Source organism: Misgurnus anguillicaudatus, chromosome 11 (genome assembly GCF_027580225.2).
Source record: "Misgurnus anguillicaudatus chromosome 11, ASM2758022v2, whole genome shotgun sequence".
In the NCBI taxonomy this organism is placed as follows: domain Eukaryota; kingdom Metazoa; phylum Chordata; class Actinopteri; order Cypriniformes; family Cobitidae; genus Misgurnus; species Misgurnus anguillicaudatus.
In genome coordinates this window covers 14730436-14751348 of record NC_073347.2, presented here as the reverse complement: position 1 = coordinate 14751348, position 20913 = coordinate 14730436, and the positions used below count along the sequence as shown (strand labels likewise).

The following is a 20913-nucleotide window of genomic DNA, read 5'->3' as shown; positions in this document are numbered from 1 at the left end:
ACATACGTAACCCGAGACGTTTTCATGTGTCAAACACAAATTTGCAAAAAAGCATTTTGGTATGAATCAACATTCGCATACAGAAGCATTTAAAGCAAACAGTTTAGCATGTGTGCTTAAAAAGTCTAGAAGTTTATGATATAATCCTACACTACACAGGGAATAATATAGATGTTGTTCCATAAAACTTCTTGCATAAAATAGATTCAAGCACTTTCAATGACCTGTATCTATGTATGTATATTTTTTAAAAAACCTGTGGGAACCCTGTATATGAATAACTTTTTTTAAATTAAGATTTTCCAAAAATTGCCTGCATCTCTCTAACACACGCACACACATTATAAATATGTTTTCAGTTCGCAATACACTTTAAGATGGCATGCGGCCAGGTGGTGAAGCATGTACACTCAAACTATCACAGGTACACTATGGGTCTGTACCCAGCAGTGGACCTGGCACATACATGTGCACATGTGTGCCTCTGTGTGTGCTTTGCCCTTGCTTACGTGTTTTATGTAGTTGAGCTTTGAAGTGGGGACCACAAATCTACAGTGACCGAACTTTTATTTCATTCACTTTTATTCTCCAGCCAAAATAAGCCATCAAAGCAAAGCAGAACTCCAGACAGCTGATGTTACACACAGCTTACTTCGTTACGAGCACTGCATCATTAAGATATTACAGAATGATGTCATCAGATGTCACACACACAACCTCAGCTCTTCTCGAATGCTTCAAAGAGTCCAGACCTCACAGTGCTCGGCTCTCCCTTTCTCTCTCTCTCTCTCCCTTTTTTTCTCTGTGTCCATCTCTCTTTCTTAATTAGAGCTGGATTACTGGTCATTAAACTCTAAAGGGTTTTTGGTTTTTGCTTAATCCCTCGTTTCGTGCCCTCCCCTCAACCATGAGACCTCCCCCACCCCACCACAACAGACAGACGTATCAGCCTTCCTTTTCGTTCTCTTTCTTTCAAGATTGAGATCTAGTTGAATTTGAATGCATATCATTTTCTCCCACATTTTTGGTCACATTTCCCTTGACTTTAAATTATTTCTCCTTCTCTATCTCTCTCCTGAGAATTTGCGTAGGGGCATCAAGTGGAAGTAGCTGATGAAATGAGATGCAACCTGTAAGCCCAGCTATAAGAAATGCATCAATCCCAATGCACTTATAACACAACAGAGACTTTTAATGAAAAATAATAAAAATGAAAAATGAGAAGGTGAGACACACCATTTCCATTACCTGCATCGTCCTCATCTTCATCATAGTCCTCATCATCACCTGAGGACAGGGAATCTAAAAAAAACAGTGACATAGAGAGATAGAGAGAGGTCTTGTTATTACACCACACTGTGGCCTTTCTTTATGAACAATGAACCTATTCATATGATCTGCAGAACGAGAAAAATAAACTGATAACAAATCAAAACCAATTACTGCATCCACACTCTCTCAAACACACACACATACACAGAGCGGTTAATGGATGACAGATGTTAGCAGAGATTCGGTAAGCGAAGCATCCACAACAGCTGTATTTTTACACAAATGCCCTGAAACTCCCGTATCCTGCTTGTAAATGAACTCATTCAGAAGGAGAAAAAAAGCACAGTGACCCTGAAAAAGAGATTATTCTGTCTTCAGCTCCTCCTCAGTGCACTTTTACACAGGTACAACCACACACTCCTAAAATACCAGTCGAGCGTGAAATCCAACACTGGGCCCATTTAGTGCTAAAGATCAGCTGTTACTGAGACACTGAAGGTTTCTGTATGTTCGTGTGTGGGTTTGTCACCAGACAGTTCGCTTGCTGTTATACTTTTACTTTTTTGGCTGCTGTGGTTTTAAATGTTTTGGATATGTGTGGGCTTCTGTTAGGTGTGTTGTTTTGTTTTAAAGAAATTGTACATTTAGAGGTGTCACATCCCTAACACAACAAGGTCTACTGTACTGGTTGATTTTATTCACAATCAAATTTTTTTTAGGTTGTTTAAAGGAGTAGTCCATTTTCTTAAAAAAAAAATCCAGATAATTTACTCACCACCATGTCATCCAAAATGTTGATGTCTTTCTTTGTTCAGTCAGGAAGAAATTGTTTTTTGAGGAAAAAATTCCAGAATTTTTCTAATTTTAATGGACTTTAATGGACCCCAACACGTAACACTGTTAATGCAGTTTAAAATTGCAGTTTCAACAGAGTTTTAAAGGACTCTAAATGATCTCAAACGAGGCATAAGGGTCTTATCTAGCGAAACGATTGTCATTTTTGTCAATTAAATAAAACATGCACTTTTAAACCACAACTTCTCGTCTATCTCCGGTCCTGTGACGCGCCAGCGCGACCTCACGTAATTGCGTAATGCCGCTGAAAGGTCACGTGTCACATATATAAAACGCACATTTGCGGACCATTTTAAACAATAAACTGACACAAAGACATTAATTAGTATCATTACACATACAACAACATCGTAACGGTCCTCTTTCACCACACTTGTAAACACTAGGGCGTAGTTTCGCATACGTCATCCGTGACCTCTTGACGTGATGACGTAATGCGTGAGGTCGCGGTGGCGCGTCACATGACCAGAGATAGACGAGAAGTCGTGGTTTAAAAGTAAATATTTAAATATTTTCTAGTCAATAATGACAATCATTTCGCTAGATAAGACCCTTATGCCTCGTTTGAGATCGTTTAGAGTCATTTGAAACTCCAATTTTAAACTGCATTAAAACTGTTACGTGTTGGGGTCCATTAAAGTCCATTAAAATGAGAAAAATCCTGGAATTTTTTCCTCAAAAAACATAATTTCTACTCGACTGAACAAAGAAAGACATCAACATTTTGCATGACATGGTGGTGAGTAAATTATCTGGATTTTTTTAAGAAAATGGACTAATCGTTTAAACCCATGGTTGGGTAAAATATGGCCAAACCCAGCTGTTGGGTGAAATTAACCTATAAAATGTCCATATTTTATCCAAACATTATTTAAAACAATTGAGGATTTTTTAGAGCATGCAAATGTAATAATGGGACCCGTGTCATTTTTGGAGGTGCCCGGCATTAACAGAATAGAGCATAGTAAACATTTTGCAAAACAAATTTTCACTGCATTCATGTTTTACACTACTGTCTATTAGTGTGTCACAGAGATGTATTCTGTATTAAGTGTGCAGAACAGGATATTGCTGTCTTATGGACTCTTTATCGGCATGCAGTAATTGGTACGGATTGTGTGCCCGTTTAAGTTTTTTTGCTTTTTTTATCCAGACGCATGTGGGGAGGAGTTGATTTGTGCTGGCCTAACGCCAAACACATGTGGGTAGAAGAAACCTTTCCCTTCGACGTTCCCTCATCCATCTGCTTTAAATGATGAGGTGATTCCAGATAATTACATTCTAATTAGTTGCCAATGAGCAGTTCAGCTTGTGTCTCAGAGTTTACAGGACTTAAGATCACCAAACACTATTGTTTAAACATCCCGTTATAAAAACACCCACATGCCCATCCTCACGAAATCAAGCACACTCAATAGTTTATACAGTATATTACTTGTTACAACATGAATATGTGTGGAAATGTTTGAGATTGCATAATTCTATACTACACTTTTTTTGTATTTGTGCACCAATACGTACTGTACATTGCCAAAATTTGCAAAGTACACCGTGTTCAATAATCTATCCCACAATTCAATGCGCTCAACTTGACTTTCCATCTTAGCATGGCGAATGAACCGTACTGTAAGTTATTACATTTACAATTTTTTACATCTTTTATCATTTCATCAGACTGTCAAATATTGCATAAAACAAACTGAATCCATAGCGACAAAAAATACCAAAGGGCCTATTTTTGTAATACTCTAATTCTTATTCAGCTAAGGCCCCCATCGCCCTTAAAACATGAAAAGGTCTGTTATGTCCCCTGGAATATTAAACAGTAAGCACACTGTTTGAGATTTTGTCTCATGTTGCATGTATGAAGTTTGCTGGTAGGTGTGCCAGGAATATGTCTCCAGACCTGCTTGTCTGTTGGGAACAAGTTTGACTGGCGAGTGGCCAACTAATGCACTGCATGCCTGAGCTCGTGTTCAGAAGTCTGCTGTACGAAAAAACAACAACAACGGCACTTAAAGATATTACAAAACAGAAATACTGACCAGTGACTTTGACCGTGTAGTTGCTTAGCAGCGTTTTGTTGTGGGCGTGTCTACAGGAGTACACCCCCGAGTCTTCATAGGAGACATTGATGATGCGAAGCACTTTGTGCCCCACCCGTGTACGGTTGCTAGGAGACAAGGAGTCCCCGTCTTTATGCCACACGATGGGGAAGTCGTGCTGAGCGCAGGAGAGAGTCACAGAGTCCCCGACTCCTGCCACGTAGTCTTCCAGAAACACATCTGCCTCACTCGACGCCCAATCTAAGAGATCGAAGAAGAGAGAGACAGGTATTAAATCCTTTTAGTCCATGTTTTTAGGCTATCTAGTTCACTTATAAACAAAAACAATATTTTAGCAACATTTTAACTTTTATTAAAAATATCCAATCCAATGCTACCTAGAATAAAGATGCCCCTCCTCCTAATGCTACAATGTCTGAGAAAATAGTACAAAATTTGGACAGTACCCTTTAAAAAGGTCCTAATATGTACCATTTAGGTACAGACATGTACCCCTGAGATCCCAATATTACGGTTCCCACACCTTAGTTAACCTCAAATTCAAGGACCTTTCAAGGACTTTCCAGGTCCAATACCCTCAAATTCGAACTAAATGTGCGAGCAAGGGTGTGCTACCTTTAAAGATACATTGTTACAGTTCCCTTCCAAGGGGGACTCGCGCTGCGTCACTGCAGTGACACTTGGGGACGCCTCCAGGGGTAAGTGCGTCTGAATGTGTATATCAAATTCAACCAATGGTGAGGCTTAATGACAAAGACAGGGTGATATCGCTATCTGAAATATTGCCAAAGTTGGCGTTAAATAGACGCAGGACGTATGGCATGGGAGACGCAGCGCCTCGTTCCCTTCTCAGGGAACAACAGTTACATACGTAACCCGAGACGTTTTCATGTGTCAAACACAGCTATGTAAAAAAGCTTTTTGGTATGAATCAACATCCGCATACAGAAGATATAAGCATTTGAAGCGAACAGTTTAGCATGTGTGCTTAAAAAGTCTAGAATTTTTATGATATTATCCTACACTACACAGGGAATAATATGGATTTTTTTCCCAGAAAACTTCTTGCATAAAATAGATTCAAGCACTTTCAATGGCCTGTATCTATGTATGTATATTTTCAATAACTTCCCAGGTCCTTGAATTTCCCCCCCAGATTCACAAACTTTCAAGGATTTCAAGGACCTGTGGGAACCATTCAATATGTATCTTTGAGGTACTAATATGCACCCTTAAGGTACAATAATGTAATTTTTTAAAGGGCACCACCAGCTTTTGTACATTTTTCTGAAAGCGTATTTGCCTTTTACTACCAATAACAAGCAGTAAATCATGTATAATGTAAAGTACATTGGCTATTTTACACAATTCAACTCTTTGTTGTTTCCCACCTAAATTACTGTATCAAAAAGCATTGGATGGCGACCACTGGGTCTCTATAAAACATGTGAAGATCTGCAGTTTTGAAAATAAAAATAAATGCCTATATTCATCCAAAGATGGGTCTTAAACACAAGGCTTACCAGGAAAAATAAACAAACAAATATGTTTACCAAGCACTGCAGTGATCATCATGGAGACTGTGATGAAGAAATGTAACTTTATGGGAAAAAATATTCCACCTCACAGAGCTTCCTTAATATTTCTCTCCGTCTCTATTTTCCTTCAGTTCCCTCGAACCCTGTTTTCATTCTGTAGCATCTCTAGCACTATACGGCTCTTTTAACTTAGTGACATTCATCTGTGGAAAGGCAGCAGCAGATTTACAAATATCTGATGTGTTTGATATACGCTGTGTTTGTGTGTGTATGAGGTCAGAGGAGTGTTGGCAGACGGCTCGCAGACGCGACTAAGCTGGAGGGGAATACAAAATCAGCCATATGAATTATAGATCGACTGCTACATGTGAACACACACACACACACACACACACACAGTTGAGTCCATACACACTGCTCTGTCTGAGACTGTCTAAAACCGAAGACCCCACGAAGCGCTAATATCTCTTTGATCAATTTTTATATCGGTTCTTCTGACGCCATCACGTGTAATTCTCCGTCCTCCTTGTATACCTTCATCTCTTACCTTCCATCTTGTCATACAGTATGTCTACCTCTCTGCTCTACCACTTAAACCCAGAGGAGGTTTCTTCAATGAATAAATGGCTCTGTACTGCATTTGTCTATTCTAGATCCTGTGAAAGAGGAGTGTATGTATGTTTGTGTAACACTCTTGGCCCAGTGAAAGACACTAATGTGTGTGGGGTGATGGGTTATAAATAAATATCATAATTGGCTACTGTGCGTTTCCATATTTCCTGGCGTCCCGCGAGGCGTGTGGAGAATAGAGCCAGTGTAAGCTGAGGTTTTACAGAGCTGATATAGGAACCTCTTGAGAACCGTAGCTCAGGCGAGATGAAGCCTTTTATGAAGACTTACGACTTACACCGTAAGGGCTACGCAAGCTCATTCATAACGTCCTTAAATTTTCAGAGAAACCTACGGCGGTCATTAAAGCAAACCACTAGTTTTTAGCAACGAAACTAGATCATTAAATTAGGGGCAACCATTCCAGATGTGAACCTTTATATAAAGCATCAAAAACATACATGCCATACTTACGGTTGCCATCCAATGCTTGCAATCATACATTGGCTCTATAATCAGCTTGACGTATTTTCATAATCACTGGATTCAAGGACTTTTTATATTCAGGAAGCATGTACGTAGACACTCACACATGCGCATGCATTGAGGACAGTGTTCCTTTGATCAGGTGGAAAAGATGAAAGGTTTTTTTGTGTTTTGCCAGGGCAATATTTGAGCTGTGATTTAAAGCTGGCATTGAAGCAAAGGTACTGGAATATATTCATCAACTGGTAATAAATATGCAGTCTATGCATGCATGTGTGTATATATGGGACAGAGAGCGTATGTAAGGGTGTTTATATGAATAGTCATTTTTATGTGTAATCTAAATGTATTTTGGAAATTGAATATGAAAGGACTTGCTGTCATAATTGTGAAAAACACAAGCAACAACTAGAAAGGATATTTCTGCGTCGTTGCCAAATGTTTATGGAATTTAATAGCTATATTTTACAAAAATAGAGGTTACTGTTTTAACCCTAACACTTTCTTTTAGGGGTACATAAAAGGGTTAGTTTGAAGAAATTATAATTGGCTAATACAGAAACAATAGAGCTCCATTGTTCGTATGTCCTCACCAAGATAAATATTTTTGTGCTGTGTTTGGAGTGGGAGGTTTACATGGCCTCTTGATTTATTTGGTTGTTTATTACAAGGTTCAGGCTCTTAACCCTAACATCCACACACACATACACACATACGCTTTCACAACTGACAGTATGAGATAAATGTGTGTACTAATAACATGATCTAGTTCCACTTGTTTTGTGTGTTGCAACAAAGTGACAGGTTAAAACAAGAGAAAGAGAGGGAAAAACACACATACACATTATAAGATCTGTTTTGCCACCATGTGATCAATACAGAACATGCAGCTGATTTATAGCAAGTATAGTTTATGTACTCATAGAGCTCACAAATGCATACACACTCACGTTAAATTGAGCTTTGCCAGTCTGCTCTTTCCTGTAACCTGCTGCTTTTAGTTGTCTGGCGTGGTACCATCAGTGAACAACCCCTACTGTCGCCTGACCTTCAGACCGTATAACACACACATAGTCTTCTCGCTCTCATCATCCTCCAATCATTATCTCCCCCACAACGTGTTGAAGGAGTGTATGGATACTTTGAGACCCAAAACACAAGGCTTCATGACACAAGGTGTGTAATGTACCATTGATGGGAAAAACAGATAATCCAACCTCAACCTTTGATTAATGGTTAAGCCAACAGCTGTGATTGGCTGGTCAAGATGCAATGTATTTCTGTTTTAAACGTTAAAGTGTGTGTCCACAGTATGAGAGAGAGAGAGAGAGAGACAGAGAGAGAAAAAGGAAAAGAGCCATGATCACAATTAAGACCGAAAGAGAGTTGGAAGGAGAGTCTGCAGCGTGTTACCTCTTTTATTCTGCCCTGTTGAAGCGTGTGTATATGTGTGTATAATGGCAAGCCCCTGAGGAAAGTTTAAGAAAGACGTTGCATCCAAAAAGCCTTGTCTACACAAACGCACACACACATACACACTCCAGCTTCACTGAACTAATTAGTAACGGAAGCGAGATGTTCAGAACAATCGGACCTCATCAAGAGCGTGAGCCAAACTCTTTCAGCACACACGCTCTCTCATATATGTCTATAGAAATGACATACTGTAGACAGCTTGTCCTGCCCGTGTGCTAAAAAGAGTGAATATTTTAAGATGCATTTACACGCGCATAGAAAGAGACACAACACACACAGAAACAAACACACAGGTTGTAATCAGGCATCGGACGACCTTAATTGTCATTCCATAGACGAACTGGCCTAGTTTCAAACTCTACACACTGACTGTACAGTACACAAACTCAAAAACACACACTCAAGTGGCTTGTAAAATGATTTCAACATGTTTTATATTAAAGAAACACATTCACGTCAACTAAATCATTAGAATATTTTGCTAACGTATCACAGGATTCAAGCCAAATCATTTTCTTTTCCAAATATATTTTTTTAGGAAGTAGAGTTAACCACTCATCTTGAATCTTTGGTAACCTTGCGGTTCAATATCTACTTTTGTTTTGTTATAGATGAGATGAGATCAGAGCATGTGAGCGGTGCAGAGCGGTGTGACGCTCCGCTAAATATTCCGCTCTACTGTTCAAGCGCTCCACTCAGTCGCTCACCGCCCAAGCAAGCGCTCCGTTAACTTTCCGCTCACGCTCGCAAATAAACCAATTCCCGCTCAGATCCCGCTCCGACATAAAAAAAATATTTAGTAAGCCTAGTTGTTTTCTGTACTGACGTTCTTAGATAATTGCATTTATTTAAAGTATTAGTTGATAAATCGCAGTTATGTACAGTTGTGTGTTGGCTATTAGACCTAGTTTAACTGATACGGATATAATTCAAATTAACAATTTATTTCCACGACATGTTTTACTAATTCACAATTTTAAGTTATAATAAATATTTTCGTAATAAGTAATTACGAAATATTATAACAATTCGTTCCCCTTATGAGAAAAAGATTAACAAACTATAATATTATATAAATATATTATTTGAAAAAACTAAAATAAATTGAAGAACAATTTCTTAACAAGAAGGTTTTTAAGTGCGATTTTACATTGCATCGGTAAAAACAGAACACAGTGTCTTAAAGAAATTAAAATTAGACAGTATTTATGAACCTGTAAATGTACAAAACGAATGCAATACAGAATATTTATTTATGGCATTTTCAATAGTATATTAGTAGATAAATTAACATGTATTTATATAACGAATAAATCATTATTTTGGCTAAATTAATCTGGATAGATCATTTTAGTCCGACTAAACATTTCATCATTTCAGAACAAGAACAAGCTTAAATGCTATCTATAACAACTTACATTTTATCCCAAATGTTACATGGTCGAAAATATGTAGAAATATAGCCTATACGAGAACAAATTACTGAACAAAAATGTTTAGCTCACGCGGACCGAACGAAAAGCCGTTAATTAAGCGGACTCTCTGTAAAATAGAGGACGTGCTGAATTAGTCGAGTCGGCAGATTATCATCAATGTTTATAATGTTCCACGCAGATACTGTTGATGAAACAATTTAATATCTAAATGTAAGTCAAGTGATCAGTCAGTTAATACTAAAGGCACCAGCGTTTTTGGCTACAGCTTCATCCACGGAGTGGCCGCTGTACATACACAAAGAACTATAAATGTTTTTATTTTAAGTGGTTTTAATGCTGGTAAGCAATCAGTTATATTATGGCGCTTTGTATTTGTGTTGATCAGTTGATTTAAAGTTATTTTAATCTTTAAAACTGCATCTAGATGCAGACGATGCTACAGTTATTCTGTCATCTTAGTTTCATTTCTTTCATTTATATATAAGGCTGGGGACTTCATTAAAACAATATTTGAATATAACTTATTGCTAGCCGTTTTTACAGATTCTCGAACTAACAAATTACCAAAGGGCATTCTGGGATGAGCGAGCGGTCCTGAGTGTATTGAGCGAGCGGAGCTGAATCTTTGGAAATGCGCTCTGATGGAAATATTACCGCACCGCTCAACGCTCCGCTCCCGCTCCGCACCGCTCACATGCTCTGGATGAGATGCAACAGCAAATGGGATGCACAGCTGAAATGAAAGTAGTCATCTTAGGTTACGTTTACACGGAAACGATGTGAAGATAAAACGCAAAAGTGTCGTTGTGTATCACTTTTTATTCCGCATTTATACGAGCGTTTTGGGGGGGGATCTGCGTGCATATGGTGACACAAAAGTGTGTGATATTCGATGTAGTATGCACTCCAGGTGGCTAGGTGGCAATGTGAGGCACTGACACACAGCAACCCCAACTCCAAGTACGCACGCCTGCGTACAACCTTCTTATTTGTTCTTCCAGGTTTCGTCCAAAGCCGTCTGGTTTGCCTCCGACGAATTGCCGCATCAACAATTTGATAGAGGTAATTAATGCACCTTCTCTGATCAGTGATACTAGCTGTGAATATTTCGTACAACTGCTGGAAAGACTCTTGTATATTTATCAGAGCTGCTATGGCAACTTGAAGGCCCGATGTATGGAAATAATCCGAAATGTTTTTTGTTATTTCCCTGAACGGGCGAATGCCTGTGACGTAAACGCATACACGACGAGAGCCACCGTGAGCAGACTTATGCGCTTTTACCCTTTAGACGGGAACGCGACGGTAAAGCGCTTTTAAGATTTCCACTCTGGAAGGTGGTTTCACTTTTTTGTTAAGCCCCAAAAACGTTGTCGCCGTGTAAACGATAAGGAAATCCGATAAAACATTTTTTGTTTTCACCCTCGAGCGTTCTCGTGTAAACAGGGCCTTATTTTACACCCTAACTTTTTCTCTTTGTTACCGTATAAGTTTGTGTGTTGTGAATTGTTGTAAGTTAAGGAGACTGTTTTGTTTATCATTGTTTATGTACATACTCCATAAATGTTTTTTAACCCAGAAATATTGAGTAAATGCAGCTTTAACAAAATATTACTTGAAAACTGACACTATTATCCACTGACTACATTGTTGGTACACGACCGACAGATTTTTCTTACTCTTCTAAATTGTTACGTGTCAAAATTTGTGTTGTAAAGCATCAGCCAAATAAGCTATCTTACCTGTTTGAACAAAACTAAATATTGATCTTGTGAAGATGGGCAGAATAAGACATGAAACAAAGGCGACATTCCTTTTTCAACCCTGTGACCTTAGATTGCCCTCCAGAAAACACAACTGATTAAGCAAAAAACCCACACAAACACATCACCTCCCAATGGCCTCTGCCCTCCCCCCTCACCCCTTCTGTCTTTATGTATGAATAGAAACATAGCAAAGAAAGTGAGAGAGAGAAAGAGAGATGGGTATTAACTGGGCAGGAAAAGTATTAATCCTCTTCCTCGCTTCCTTAGCCAATGATACCCAATAGCAACTGGCAACAGCTGCTCTAAAATATCCTCAAACACACACATGCACGCACGCACACACACACACACACACACACACACACACACACACACACACACACGCACACACACACACACACACACACACACAAACACACACACACACACACACACACACACACACACACACTCACACACACACACACTTACTCAAATACAGTCTGAGCGTATCATCACGTATAAACAATACCATTTATAGCAAAATATTATAAACAAAAACATTTGACACTGTTTAGTCTGCTACACAGAACGAACAGCTAAAACCAAAAAGTTCATAGGCCCGCTGTCATTGTGTAACATGGACACGGTGATAAACAAAGCCAACAATTTCAGTCACAAACTTATCAGTGTGTACTATACAATAAAAGTCTTTTAAGAAACATTTTGGCTAAATGGTCAAAAAATGGTCCCTAGCTGTCACTGGAGCGATACCCTTTCAAAAAGTACGCTTTTGCACCTAATGAGTTCATATAAGTATCACAGAGGTACATATTGGCACCAAATATATACATATCTGTACCTATATCGAACATATTAGGAGCTTTTATAAGTGACTATTGAATAAATGTGTTATAAATGCATTATTAATGCTATATAAAGTATTCATCCCTCGAGAGAATGCAGCTGTCAAACAGGAAACTGTGCTGCTTATATGTACAACAGATACCAACTCAAACCTGAACTTTAAATCTAAACCGAACTTAATTAGAGGAATGGACAACTTTTGTGACAAAGCAAGCACTTGCTTGTTGTTGATGTGTGCGTGCATGTGTGTGTATTTGTGGGGGTATGTGTACAGTATATGCATGTGTGTATGTGTTGGACCCAGGACTATTGCCAGGGCAGAGGTTCATTCCATGGGTGGTAAAGGAGAAGTCGACATATCTGCGTGAGCGTGTGTGTTTATTGGATTTCTTACAACACATAACTTCTGCCATCTGTTCATGACTGCCAGGAGTGGTATAGGGGAGTTCAGCGCAAATTACGAAGAGCAACACATGCACACACTGACGTTTATAAAATGAGGGCATATCATGGATTTACTGCATGAAAAAGCTGATTATACTGTAATTCCTATAAACTAACCCTAACCCACACCCTAAAAGAAAACATTTAGTGATAAAACGTTTAACAAAAATGTGGCCCAGCCAAACATGTACGCACACACATTTACACACACTGAACCGTCTGTTCTACCAATTCTGACTGTGTTAAATGTTTTAAGTATCCAAGCAATTTGCTTCAGGGAAACTAATAATTACATTTAAGACACCCATCCTACAGGCTGACAGGCCAGCAAGTGTGTACGTGCTTCACACACCTCTGACTTTGTGTGTGTGTGTGTGTGTGTGCATTACTGTACAGGTACAGTATCTGTGAGGACGTGTGTAGACATTTGACATTTGTAGAAAGTGTTTCTTTGCCCATTAATTACTCATCGGCTGACCCGCAGAGCCTTTCAAAGAGCATTAATGAAGCGACTGGACCCCAACTAATGACATTCGTTTACCGAAACTCATGCACCGGATCTAAATGTGTGTAAGCAGAATGCCATAAGAGGATATTGGTATGGGATGGATATTTAAAGCGTAATGAAGGCCTTTCAAGTGACATTTAGCAAATGCCATTTTGGTGTCTTATATTTTTTCGCTGTCGTTGCAGTTTTTTAAAAGCATTAATGCTTTTAACTGCATTGTAAAGTCACTCAATTTGGATACAGAGACTTGGAAATACAGAATGAGATATCATAGGCATAGAGAGAGAAGATAGGGGATTTTGTGGTTAGGATTAGGAGTGATAAAGAGATGGGAGGTAAAGTTATTACAGCTTCTTATAACAATTTCTCTTTGTTTATGCTGTGGTGTTGCCAAAGACGTTCTGCATTCTGTTCTTTTGGACCACGTGTAAACACTACGTGTAATTCTCTCACCGTCTCCTAATATTTACCTGCTATCAGCATGAGAAATCAGATCCTTCAGCAATCAGGCAATCTCTCCCAATAAACACACAGTAAAGACGAGGGCCAAAAAAGCATCAAGCCTTCGTTCTGTTTTCTAAGTGACTGTAGCATGATTAGCAGACACATCTCGAGTCCAAAGAAAACAGACACTCAGGTGAACTTAACCGAGAAATGTGTCATTAAGAAACAATCCACACCTATCAACATCGAGCCGTACCTGCCCACGTATCCAAGAAAGTCGGACTGCGTTCTGCCTGAAGAGATAAGCTATTCTTCACTTGTAACACACACACACAGACAGACTTAACTGTCATGTAATCCACCCTACAGGGCTCCATCCGTCAACTGCGGGATAATAAATCAATGGCAAGGACAAAGTGTGTTTACATAATATCATCTACACAAGTGTTCATCGCAACAATACTCGCTCTGTATTTTTGTACCAACTCAGCATGTTATGCACAGACCAAGCGAGGTGAAACTGAGACGCTTAAAATCACACTGGAAAACAGCAAACTGCATTTAATAAGGGCACGTGCGTAACTGTGCGTTCACACCAGACGCTTAAGAGGCGGCAAGCGTGAGGGATTTACACTTTTATGTCATCCCAAAGACGCAAATAGATATCCTGTGGTGTGGTAAGCGTGAATGGTGCGATTGGTAAGGAACGTGCAGAATGTGTGACGTGCTCCGCGCAAGTTGAAAAATCTGAACTTTGGCGGATATTCGCGCCGCTTTAACCAATCAGGAGCTTACTTCAGTAGTGACATGATTACAGGAAGCAAGCAAAGTCGCAGAAACCCCTTTCATGAGCGAATTTCAGCGGCTTTCACGTGCGAATAAAGCGTGAGAAGCAAGTAAACTTATGCTACGTACACACCAGATGCGGGGAATCTAGACTACTCGCGGGATTTAACTTCGTGTCATGCGAAATTTTCGCTCAAGTTAAATATTTTCAACTTGGGCGAAGACGCGTTTGAGGCGAATAGCGCGTGTTTTCGCAGCAAACGCGATGCCCATATCGTGTCATTCGCTTCGCCCCATGCAAGGACACATTTGATTGCATCTTTGCATTGACTTTGTATGTAATCTACTCCCGCAAATCGTTGAACTCGCGTCTGGTGTGAACCCACAGTCAAAATGTTCAAGCATCCATCTAAGCGCATTGTTTAATTCAACATTGTAAAAAGTGGGTTAACTTAAAAAAATATTAGTGAACTTAACTTTTTGTTGAGTTAACTAATATTTATTACTTTTTAACTCAAAGGCAAACAGGTAACATTTTTAAGTTGAACCAACAAATTCTTACAAGTAAAGGTGCATCAAGGTGCCATTTTTGGCTGAATGGTTCCATAAAGAACATTTAACATCCAAAGAACCTTTCTGTTTCACAAAAAGGTTCTTTGTAAAAAAGCTTCTTTAGATTATTAAAAGATATGAAAGAAATGCTTCTTTTAAGAACCTTTCACTTAATGGTTCTTTGAGGTACCAAAAATGGTTCTTCTATGGCAGTGTTTCCCAATTGTGGTCCCCCAGTACTCCCTCGCAGAAAGTTTTAGATGTCTCCTTATTTAAAACACTAAATTAAACTCATCAGCCTCCTTCCAGAATGATTAATAGGTCTCCCTAACAAGCCGATGAGTTAAATCAGGTGTGTTAAATACGGAGAAATCTGAAACATTCTGGACGGAGGTACTTGAGAACCAGGATTGGGAAACACTATGGGTGAAGAACTTTTAAGCACCTTTATTATTATTTTTTAAGTATCAAGCTAAATCTAGCTATATCATCCCAACAAAATATTTATAAAGTAAAACAACTAAAAAAATTAAAACTATGATTTTACTCAGTTCCATGTGACAAAAGAATTCCCGGATATTACCAGTTTGTCTATGATAACCCTCCAGGCAGTGAGACAAACAAAACAAAGAAATGAGGGTAAGGTGCAATGTCTGACCTGTGGGCTCCGAAGACATCAGCGGGGCGCTGTACACTGGAGGAAGGACGAGGGCCGTAAGGTACAGGAGGAGACAGAGCTGCACCATCCCGTAGGGAGCGGCGCGGGGATTGTCCTCACCACACTGATCAGACTCAGACATCTTCCACAGTTTCACACATGCTGTCAATGTAGCGCAGTCACACACACGCAAAAACACACACACAGTCCTGTCCGAAACACCGACGGTCCCTCACCTGAAACACAACAGCAAGAATATCATATTTAACATTTATAACATACATAAGAGAAGAGTTTAAGAGGTGAAGAGTAAAAAACTGTCACAAATGTTCAATGAGTATTAGGTGTGTTGACTAAAATGCTCCTAAAGTGCAATCATTTGTATACACTACATTGAAAATAAAGTAAGACGACGACCACACACAACTGCTTTGCGCACATAAAATTGAGTTATTTTATATAATACGTCCTGCGCTAGTTTAGATGAGACTGGGATTTGTTGTAAACTCTCTCTTTGCATTCTTACTCTGCCTCTTTTACTCTCTCTCATTCCTTTTCTCTGGTCGGGCTACTCTGAAACACGTCTTTCACTAAGCTAATGCAAACACACTTATCTCTCTAAAGAAAACATACGCTCCCCTCATCCACTGTGTGTGTCTGCTCCCCGCCACATCGAGAGTTCACATTAGACACAATAAAAGCAACGTAATTTACACATACATACAGACAGACATGGTTTGGTACCCCGCTGAGAGATTTTCACAGAAAGACATTTCAGAATATGAGCGAACACAGTGTTGCTTTAATCTTGAACTCTTGTTATTTCAGAACAGCCTTGGTTTAGCGAACGCAGGCACACAAAATGCTTGCGTTAACTTTAAACGGTGGCTTTCTTCTGGGATGGCCACAGAAGAGACGCACACATACATTCGTACACCCTCCCGAGACTTTCCCGGCTCTGTTTTTCTTTCCCCTGATGGGCCGACAAGCTCGGCTCTTGGTCAGCACATACTGAAGTATGCCGTGTGTTGAGTAAGTCAGTGTTTTCTCTGGCTGGCACAATGAGGGAGTGTGTCCACCGCGGTGAGGACTGATAGTGTATCGGCACTGCTTGTTTGTAGGAGAGGAGTTTATTTGTGGAGCGTATCTGTGAAGTGTATTTCTGGAGTGTGTATAGTAGTAAGCTCATGTTTTTAAACTATCTTACAGTAAAAGTGGAGGAGGCCTTAGGAAGAAAAAAACTAGGGGTCTGCATCTATAATCTCTCAGATAAAAGCAAATCATTCAAAAATGTACATACTGTATGTGGTCGTATGATGGTTTTTCCGTGTCTTAACTTAAATCAATATTGCATGTCCATTCATTTATTTACTTGGTAGGTTATCATTTAATATGCAATATAATGGATAGCCAGCCGGGCATTATCACAAAATAAACCCCTTTAGGGTAATACAAGACCACTGACAGCCCTGTCTGGTTTTTGTTATGTGATACTGGTTGACTGTATTGTAGATTATGCAATGCCTACACATATTAAACTGAGGTAAATATTCTATGACCATATCCTGGATCTAGTTTACTTTAGATTATCCTCTGGACTTGCGTAACTGTTATATTTGGGCAATGTGTTTGAGTATTGTAACACAAAGCAGTGCTTATATATAACCACCTGGGACTGTGCATTACAACACTGACCCCCAGCAATAGAAATTAACATTTTGATTTTCATGCATTTATCATGTTGCTCCAAGACCACACACTTGGTAAACTATTGCAGTAGATGTGCAAAAATCAACTAATTGTTTAGAGATTAAATGCACTTTAAATCACTTTGAATTAAAGCCTTTGCTAAATGCGTTAATGCAAATAATTTCTACTTTTTTGAAGTAGTAAGGTCCTATTTCTGTCTAGATCTCCCTACATATCTATCATTTGTAGACCCTTTCATCATTTTCAATAAAGATCAAGTGTTATATACACAGGAATTAAAACCATGCAGCGTTTTGATGCCAGCGAAACATCTACAGAGCTGAACAAGGCCGTGCATGAGAATATGATGGCATGCGGTACCCAGGGCGTTATATTTGTAATGAAAAAAAGGGTTTTAATGGATTCATATGCTGGTCACACCTTGCAACAAGTATGTGACTTAAATATATCTGTAATCTCCAGTAATTGTGCAGCCATGTCAGTGGCTGGCCCAGCCTAAACCTGCCAATGAAAATAGGGATTAGGAGGGAGACAAGAGTAAGAGCGAAAAAGACAGGAGAAATGGTTAGAAAGAGAGAGATGGAGAGCCAGACAGCAGATGAAAAGCTGAAGCCTGAGGTGTCTCTATTAGAGTTTGGCTGTAATCCTCTTCTGAGGGCTTCACTCGCCCTCCTGCGGCTCTTTCGGAGCTCTGTCAGTCTCTCTCTCTCTATGTGTGTGTGTTTGTGTGTACAGGTTTATGCATTGCTTTAGTGTAGACACAGAGGTAAGAATGAAAGTCCATACTTTTTAATTAACCCTCTCCAACTAATTTACATACATTAGGGCAAAAATGAACATGTATACAGTATGTGTTTGATATCATAATTCATGACCAAAAGAAACAAAATTGTTTTAAAACAGGAGGAAAAAAGAGCGATAGAGCAGTGTTATATTATCTATTGTCCATTGTTTATAGTGTGCTTACTGTATTTTCATTCAATCTTTCTGCACTACATGTTAGCTGCTACCCAGTCTCACAAAGTTTCGTGATGTAGTCACGTATTTTTTTTTATTCTTTTTTCGTGCTATTATCACGAATTTTCGCGATTTGTTATCTTTAAAACTACTTTTTATCAACAGCAAAATAAATGTTTATGAGTGAGTGTTCATGGGTGGTGTAAATACTTTTGAAATACATACTAGGAGAGATGTTTACTACTTTTAACCAGGGACACACAGGGGATGTCTTACTATAAAGGTAATAACAGACTCCTAAAAGTTTAAAGACAGATACAGAAGTTTCTGAAAGTCTATTGCTATGCCAATAATTCCTATAGCCAATGAACAAATTGACACAATTTGTCATTCGCCATATGAAGTACAAAAGAGTCAAGATAAATAGTAAAACAATATATCAATATGATTAGAGAGTATATCATTTAAACACTCGAGAGCTGTGTCTGGCTTTACTGACTTTAGTAGTACACGAGGTGGCTAATTGCCCCCAGTAGCCCCCGTTAACACCTCCTTACTCTCTAATTCACTCCGATGGCTACAATTGCTTTCAGATGGCCTTTGGGTACATTGAAGGGAAAACGAGCGAGGTTCTGTTCAGTGTGGGCTAAAAATAACACAAATGAAGACCTGCTGAGGTGGCCACAGAATAAATGGGTGTAATTTTGGTTTTAAAATGCGTCAAACGTCAAGCTGTAAAGTGCTTCTTACAGTTTCTCATCGGAAAGACACGACAGCTCCACACGTTGGTAAGTTTACAACAGGTGAATAAAACTTAATATGTTTATTTTTATAAACGCGCCATTTAAAGACATAAATTCAACTGTATTATTCAAAAACAGCCTTGAAGTGCATCACGAAAAGGAGCCAATAAAGCTTAGAGAGTTTTTGGTTAAAATAAAACCTCACCTCACATCTCGTGTAGAGATTCAGGACCATCACAACGCCTCACACCCACCTAAATGAACTGATGGCGAATTGGTGATTATTTTTTGACAGTCTATAGCTAAATCTGAACAACACAAATTATGCACTCCTAGCATTTTAACTGAAATGTATTGAGCACAGGTGCGGCTTTCCACGACTGGTAGAGCAGCTTTCGAGCACGCGGTGCATACACACACACACAGCGCGCGCGCAACACCTGTCCGACTGTAAGTGATACGCGCACACAGCACATGTCACCGAGAACCCGCAGCTTACTTCTCAACTAAAACTTTGTTTCAGTGCAGATTGCTTTGATTGAATCAATTTAAAGTCTGTTTACCAAAAACCAAACTATAGGAACTGGAACAAGGCAACAATGAAATTATCCGTCTGTAGCCTATAATAATAATAATAACAATAGTAATAGTAATAGTAATAATAATAAACGTCTCACCAAATGTTTTGTTCGTTTGTTCCTTTTCTTGATAGTAATCCTTTTTGAGATCACGAAATATACTAATTGACTCTTTGAAAAAGTCTGGTCTGCGAGGTCCCTCCAGATGTTTCGTCAGTTACATTTAGAGATCAAAACCTACACAGACTCTTAAATTTCCAAATCCAAACGTCCAGGAAACAACGTCCAGGAAAGCTTGACTTCACTGACTGACTGTTTGAGATGATAGCGCTGTTCACCACAGCCGTGAGCTGTCCAACTCTGTCCAGTCCTTAAAGCCTTCACAGACGTCCTAAAATCACACTAAACTGTATCATCTAAAAAGTCGGCAGGGAAGTTTTTGGGTCGTAAGAGAGACAAAAAGAAAGCAGCACCGATCTTCTTCGCTCCGCCGTCCGGGCACAACTGCTCCGCTGCGCCGCTGGGTCGCTTGTGATGTGCGGGGCGTCTGGTGCTGTGTGTGAAAGCTTGGCTCACAGACTCACACTAACAGTTTGGAGCACCAGGCTCCGGAGAGAGGGAAAAAATTAACTGGGATCGGATTTCAAACCGCGTCCCTGCTGCGAGTGCAGTGCTCGCCGCCTGCCGCCCCCCTTGCGAGTTCAGGGCATAGAGAGAAAGTGAGAGAGAGAGAGAGAGAGAGAGAGAGAGAGAGAGAGAGAGAGAGAGAGAGAGAGAGAGAGAGAGAGAGAGAGAGAGAGAGAGACGATAGAGCCGCAGGCGCCTCCCACACTGAACCCGAATATTGAATCAAATCGCTCACTGTCAAATGAGCTGCGCTCAGCGAACTCAAACCGCGCTGTGGACCATGGACATAGTCAGCAGAAAAACAATTAAAAACTGCAAAGATTTGCAGTACTTTACACTACATACATATTTTTAAAATTAAAGTTTCTTTTGTTTGGCGTTTTTGTAGGGTAGCAGCAACACCCCTTAGCTTCTATTAACTGTAGCAGGGCGGTAAAAGAAAAATTCCTGACAAACCAAAAAGTTAATCTGGTTGGTCATTACGGAAGTTGCACCGACTAACTTATATTTGAACCACACATTGTCAGATTTTGTAGTGCATTGTGTTAACACGGCA

The 20913-nt window shown here is 39.5% G+C and overlaps 1 protein-coding gene across 9 annotated transcripts in view; it reads right to left on the bottom strand.

The window, feature by feature from the left end:
* The window catches only part of fgfr3 (fibroblast growth factor receptor 3), a 48013-nt gene extending 27581 nt beyond the window's left edge, over positions 1-20432 (bottom strand). For 6 of the 9 annotated variants that reach the window (XM_073873105.1, XM_073873106.1, XM_055170079.2 and 3 more), the window contains exons 1-4: positions 19830-20432; positions 15743-15978; positions 4173-4433; positions 1237-1302 (exon numbers count right to left, since the gene is read on the bottom strand). In XM_073873105.1, the coding sequence (XP_073729206.1) occupies positions 1237-1302; positions 4173-4433; positions 15743-15884 (469 nt within the window). In that variant the 5' untranslated portion in view covers positions 15885-15978; positions 19830-20432. Of the gene's footprint in view, positions 1-1236; positions 1303-4172; positions 4434-15742; positions 15979-19357; positions 19498-19829 lie in introns of those variants that run through there. The other 3 variants (XM_073873107.1, XM_055170080.2, XM_073873104.1) reach the window with 2 other exon arrangements.
* Between the last annotated feature and the right edge of the window lie 481 nt (positions 20433-20913).